Here is a 6,295-nt window from a genome sequence, read left to right on the forward strand (position 1 = left end):
AAATAAAACAACCGCCCATGACATAATCATATATGAAATAAGTAACTCTGTTTCTTTATTACGTAGTACCAATAATTAATAACAAAGTAATTATTTAATTAATGGATAATGGATTCCCATTCACCGTGTGATGTTAGTTCGAATTAAACATTTGTGAATGGATAAGGCAGACTTCTTCTTTGATATTTCTTGATTAAAAAAACATTTCTCGTTCAAGATTTACGGTTAGTCAAAAGCTTAGTGTACTAATTTCCCACTTTCACATAATCAAAAGTACAACTCGTTCTATCCCAAAAAGAAAGCAAATTAGCTCTACTATTTCAGAATTAAAATTATTTAATCTGACCATGATTTTTCAAATAATTTAACCATAATGAATTCTTTTTTTAAATTATTTTTATAAGTAGCAGCTTATAGATTTGAACCGTTACACTTCAAAATACTGATAGTTTTTCGGTTTGAATTAGCAGGAAGTTTCGTCTAAATTTTAGATATTCTTTCTGGATATGAATTTCGTTCCTTTTGGTGGAAGTAAACGGTATTGAAAAAGAAAGTCAACCAAACCAGCAAAGATAGGTGGAAATATTTGCCACTAATGGACCCCAAAGAGGAAAGATAAAGATAAATTAGATGAGTACAGAGTAATGGCTGATGTGTAATTTGCCAAGAGTGGGAACTCCCTCATTTGACTGCCGTTCAGAAGGAGCCCAACTCATCACTTTCCTTACACACCATTTCTCACATCAACTTGAATTAATTTACAAGCCTCAGTTTTTTTGTTTTTGTTTTCCCCCTTCAATATTTATCCAATTGGAATTATCACGATAAGTATTTAGTCACATGGCAATTAAATGGCAAAATCATTTCATGCTTAACCAACGATCTTAATTTGAGCTCTAATTAGAATGAAAAATATACCACTACTAAAAAAATAGAATTAGCTACGAACTTCATCGCGAATCCGTAGCTAAGATGCTCGCAGCTAATATATATCTGTCGATAAATAAATTTTGCGACAATTTTTGCTATTTAGCTACGGGATTTGTTCGTTGCTAATTTCAATTTAACCACGAAATCTATTAATAGGGAGTGGTTTCCCTTTTAATTGGCCTTAAACGACGCAAAATCTGAATTAGTCGGATTACGAAACAGGTAATCATGATCACTGGGTGGAAACCAGCTGAAACTTGTTATGGCTTTTCCCACTTATATGTTGTGTTGTTAGAATCGAATTAAGCGATTAATGAAGGGCAATTAAAATGAAAAAGAATTTATCAACTTGCAAAGGTCATGATTAAAAATGTAAATCTCGATGAGTTAAAGATTCCAGATTTTTTAAAATTTGAGTTCAAATGTATAAAATTTATTGTAGTAATATTTTTAAGGAGTTTCAGATCCATTTAATGAAGAATTCAATTAAAACATAGTTAACACTATAGGTCTGCCCTGGTCATAACTCGTGCGACCTAAGGCTAAATGATGATTAAGTAAGAATAAACAGCATGCTCAATCAAAAATCACGAGTGCACTTTCTACAACCTCAGCAATATTAAACATTTTAAATCCTAAATCTACTGGGAGATCCTAAATAATTAATTCGTTTAGAATAAAGATTTTTTGTAAAATTATCTAAAGTTCACCTCTTCAACAAACATCTTCTTTTACTAATTTCAGTATTTTATGCGGTGTATTTCGTTATAATTCTCTACGTATAATTTTGACAGCTAAATAAAAAATCATTAAAGAAAAAATTTGTGACAGCTAAGGTGAGTCCCCTATAGTGCCTACGAAATTGTAATAATAGTCACCTTCACTTTCTATATATACTCTTCCCTTCCCTCATCTACTCCTCTATATTTCTTCTCTTAATTTCTCAAGTACTCTCAAATTTCACTTTCAGTTTCCACCTTATTTTTTCCAATTTACGTTATTGTTCTCTAAACGTCTCTCTTGTTCTTCTATTAAACATTTTTTTTTCTTGATAATTTGTTCTGCCACAACTAGTTCTTGTATTGTGATCAACTAAAAAAAATGGCTGGTGGTGGTGGTATTGGTCCCGCCAACGGGAAAGAATATCCCGGCGAATTAACTCTTTATGTTACTGTTACTTGCATTGTCGCTGCCATGGGTGGCCTCATTTTCGGTTACGATATTGGAATTTCTGGTACGGTAAAATCTACTTATTTTATATGTACTGACAGCGTAAACGTATTATTTCATTTTTGATGATGTTTGTTTTATGTATGGATCAGGGGGTGTGACATCAATGGACTCATTCTTGAGTAGATTTTTCCCATCTGTGTTCAAGAAGCAAAAGGCAGACGATTCAACGAATCAGTACTGCAAATTTGACAGCCAGACATTGACGATGTTTACATCGTCATTGTACTTGGCTGCCCTTTTGTCTTCTCTGGTGGCATCTACTGTCACCAGAAAATTGGGAAGGAGACTCTCCATGCTCTCTGGAGGTGTCCTTTTCTGTGCTGGAGCTTTGATCAATGGATTTGCTCAAAATGTTGCTATGCTCATTGTTGGTCGTATTTTGCTAGGTTTTGGTATTGGATTTGCCAATCAGGTATGCTTTAATTTCCATCATACGACGAAATTTGTACCTAAGTTTTGTGTCCTGACGGTAAAAAAAGAGTATTTGCACGAGTAGTGTAGTTTTTGTTTTTGTTTTTTTGTGTTAGATCAAGAGAATGGCATGTGGTGATATTCCTAATTATTTGTTGGTTGGTCATGCCAAGTTGTTTATGAAGTCTAAAGCTGGTGTTTATTCTCTAAACAGTAGTGCCATGTGAGCTTGTTTATGAAATCGAACAACATTATCTGTGCGTCTGTCTCTGTTTATTTTTTTCTCTTCCCTGTTTTTCATTTGGTTCAAGGTTGTCCTGTTCTATGGTTCCCCTGTTCTTTGGATTATGCCATGGAATTACGTTTATTTGTTTATTATGCATTTATTTCTTGGTTTTTTAAACTGAAAAATAGAGTCATGGCAAGTTGGTGGTCAACACCTCTCCTGCAGTACGGATCTGAATGGCAGCAAGTACTTTACTTAATGCGTAGATCAGACAACTATGTGTAACACATGATTTTTGCCATAAAATATCACTTTTTAAAAATAGTCAGAGAATTTTTTTCACACAATTTAACATAAATAATGTTTGATTTATTTTCCAAGTTATTAATTTTACTTATAAATCGTTATTTTTAATTACCTTTTGAAGTGACCTAACAGAGTATTAAAAATCTCTGTTCTAATTCGTTTAATTTTATCTTTTTCTATTCCCCTCTCTTCTCTTTTTGGTTGAAAAGTTATGTGTTTTGAATTCAACATCCGTGTGGCTTGGAATTTCGAGCCCCTCAAGTAGGAGGAGCCTATCTTTAACAATTGCACGTTAAACCTACCCTTGAAAAAGACTTTTTGCTAGGTATACCCCACTATGCACCATATACAGTACATATTTCACCACCATATTTTAAAAAAATCTTTTGTTCAGTCCAAAAATCTTTGGATTTGACTAATAAATCTGCTTTGGGATTCTTCAGCAAGTTGTGATTGTCATGGTATCTGTTAAGCAATATTTTAACCCACTGATGGTTGTTGAGGTTAAGAAAACCCTTCTTTTCTCTACACTGATTGGATGTATTTGTTTTTCTTTACTTGCCCGTGAATTCTTTTCCCGATCGTTGTCTCATGAATGCGACTAATCTACTGTACACAAATTTGTTTATAATTGACTAGAAAGCAGCAAGTCATAAAATGTACAGTAATAGTAAGAGTACCCTAATAGTAATCATCAAATTTACTTAGTCAAAAAAATTGACAGTGTCCTTATCGACCAGAACAAGAACAAGTGTCCCGTTGAAGCAAACAGAATTTTCCCTACTCTTTTTGCAATTTCGTTCCTTATGACCAGAGGTGGAGCTATAGTGCCATCTATGTATTCGAACAAACTCTAATAGCTTTTGCTAAGATTCGGTATTTTTTAAAAGGTCTGTCAAATGTATATAAATATTTAGTTGTGAACCCAATAAGTAAAACGAACTATGAGTTAGAACCTATAAATTTTAAATCTTAACTCTGCCTCTAATATAGCCATTTGTTTTTTTAATTTCATCTAGCTTATTTTTTTTTGTTGTAGGGTGATTAACATGCTTTTGTTTATCCAATTGCAGTCTGTTCCACTATACTTATCTGAAATGGCTCCATACAAGTACAGAGGAGCACTCAACATAGGTTTTCAATTGTCCATCACAATTGGTATACTTGTAGCCAACGTCTTGAACTATTTCTTTGCCAAGATTCATTGGGGATGGAGATTGAGTTTAGGAGGTGCCATGGTACCTGCATTGATCATCACAATAGGCTCATTGTTGCTCCCGGAAACACCAAACTCCATTATCGAACGTGGCAACCACGACGAAGCCAAAGCTAAGCTCAAGAGGATCAGGGGAATTGAAGATGTAGATGAAGAGTTCAATGATTTAGTTGTGGCCAGTGAGGCCTCTAGGAAAATTGAGCACCCTTGGAGGAATTTGTTGCAAAAGAAATATAGGCCACATCTCACAATGGCAATTATGATCCCATTTTTCCAGCAACTTACTGGAATCAATGTGATTATGTTCTATGCACCAGTGTTGTTCAAGACTATTGGTTTTGGTGCTGATGCTTCCCTTATGTCTGCTGTGATCACTGGTGGAGTCAATGTCGTTGCAACTATGGTTTCTATTTACTATGTTGATAAATTGGGAAGGAGATTCTTGTTCCTTGAAGGTGGCATTCAAATGCTCTTTTGCCAAGTAAGTTAAATTTCATTCCATCTTCTTGGATATTTCAAGGTCAAATTTTCGCCTGTTGTCCCTTTTTGGGAAAGTTGTTTACTAAATGACCCTCTTTTTGTTTCTCCGACAAGTGTTGAACCTCACGGTTTGAAGATCCGTTTTGAGCAAACTGCAAATCTTTTGAGAAAACATTGAACCACATAGTCTAAAAATTTACTCGTATAAGTTATTGCAAACCTTAGACGACTGTCTAATTTTTGTCTATATATGCACAACTTTAAAAATAGGGACAAAAATCTAAATAGTGACTTAAAAAGGGTACATTTGTGACAATCAACCATTTTCGTGTTTAGTGGCGAACCTAGAATTTAGAATCGGCGAATTCTGCTCTTTATATATGTGCCCTTTTTTCACACACGAAAATATATGTGCACCTTAAGTTTGCATTTCTAACTTGAACTTGTTTTTTGATCCATGTACAGATAGCAGTTGCAATTCTGATAGCTATAAAGTTTGGAGTTAATGGAACTCCAGGGGAATTGCCAAAGTGGTATGCCATACTGGTGGTGATATTCATCTGTGTTTATGTAGCCGGATTTGCTTGGTCATGGGGGCCTCTTGGATGGCTAGTGCCTAGTGAAATTTTCCCACTCGAAATTCGATCAGCTGCACAGAGTATCAATGTCTCAGTAAACATGGTCTTCACATTTGCAGTGGCACAAATATTCTTGACGATGTTGTGTCACTTGAAATTTGGATTGTTCCTCTTCTTTGCATTCTTTGTGGTGATTATGACTGTGTTCATTTACTTCTTCTTGCCTGAGACCAAGAATATCCCAATCGAAGAGATGGTGATTGTGTGGAAAGAGCATTGGTTCTGGTCAAAGTTCATGGGTGAAGAGGACTATCCTGGAACTAGGAATGGAACTGGCGTTGAAATGGCTAAAGGGGCTGATGGCTACAAAATTGTATGACTTTAAGAATAGTTTGGTTTTTAATTTTATTTGTTATTATATAATGTTTTAATGGGATGATAATTGTTAATTAGATTTGATTGAACTGTTTCTCTTGTACCTCTTTTGCATAGAAAAATACATACTTCGTCCAATTTCTACCGCAACAAATTAATAGAGAATTTGTTAGAGCAATTGTGCAGCCTTTTGTTTGCTTTGTTGATTGTATTTGTTCAGAAAAGCAAAGTTCAAGTCTCTTGTGACAGTCTCTAATAAATTATGAGATCAGGATAATACAAATTTATGTTCAAATTAAAGCTGTCAGCTTTAAGCAGCACTGGATACGAATCTTGTTTTAAATAGTACAATTTGAAAAGCACTTAGCTGATATTGAGGAGCAATCTGTGTTTGGTCAATGTTTCAAAAGGGCTCAATAAAGTTTACTTTTTTTCAGCTTCAAAAATCAACTTACGCTCCTATAAAAAAATGCTGGTATTTTTTAGTCTAAAAGCTTGGCCAAGCATATGAACTCTCTAAAATAAGTAATTTTTAGAAAA

General features: G+C 34.4%; 1 protein-coding gene across 1 annotated transcript; it reads left to right on the forward strand.

The window, feature by feature from the left end:
* Window positions 1-1,842: 1,842 nt before the first annotated feature.
* Window positions 1,843-5,933, forward strand: LOC132046212 (sugar carrier protein C). The gene is made up of 4 exons (XM_059436776.1): window positions 1,843-2,164; window positions 2,253-2,575; window positions 4,180-4,803; window positions 5,268-5,933. The coding sequence occupies exons 1-4, from the start codon at window positions 2,032-2,034 to the stop codon at window positions 5,757-5,759; spliced, it is 1,572 nt and encodes a 523-aa protein (XP_059292759.1). The 5' UTR covers window positions 1,843-2,031; the 3' UTR covers window positions 5,760-5,933.
* The last annotated feature ends 362 nt before the right edge of the window (window positions 5,934-6,295 follow it).

This window comes from Lycium ferocissimum, chromosome 2 (assembly GCF_029784015.1).
Source record: "Lycium ferocissimum isolate CSIRO_LF1 chromosome 2, AGI_CSIRO_Lferr_CH_V1, whole genome shotgun sequence".
NCBI classification, from domain to species: Eukaryota; Viridiplantae; Streptophyta; class Magnoliopsida; order Solanales; family Solanaceae; genus Lycium; species Lycium ferocissimum.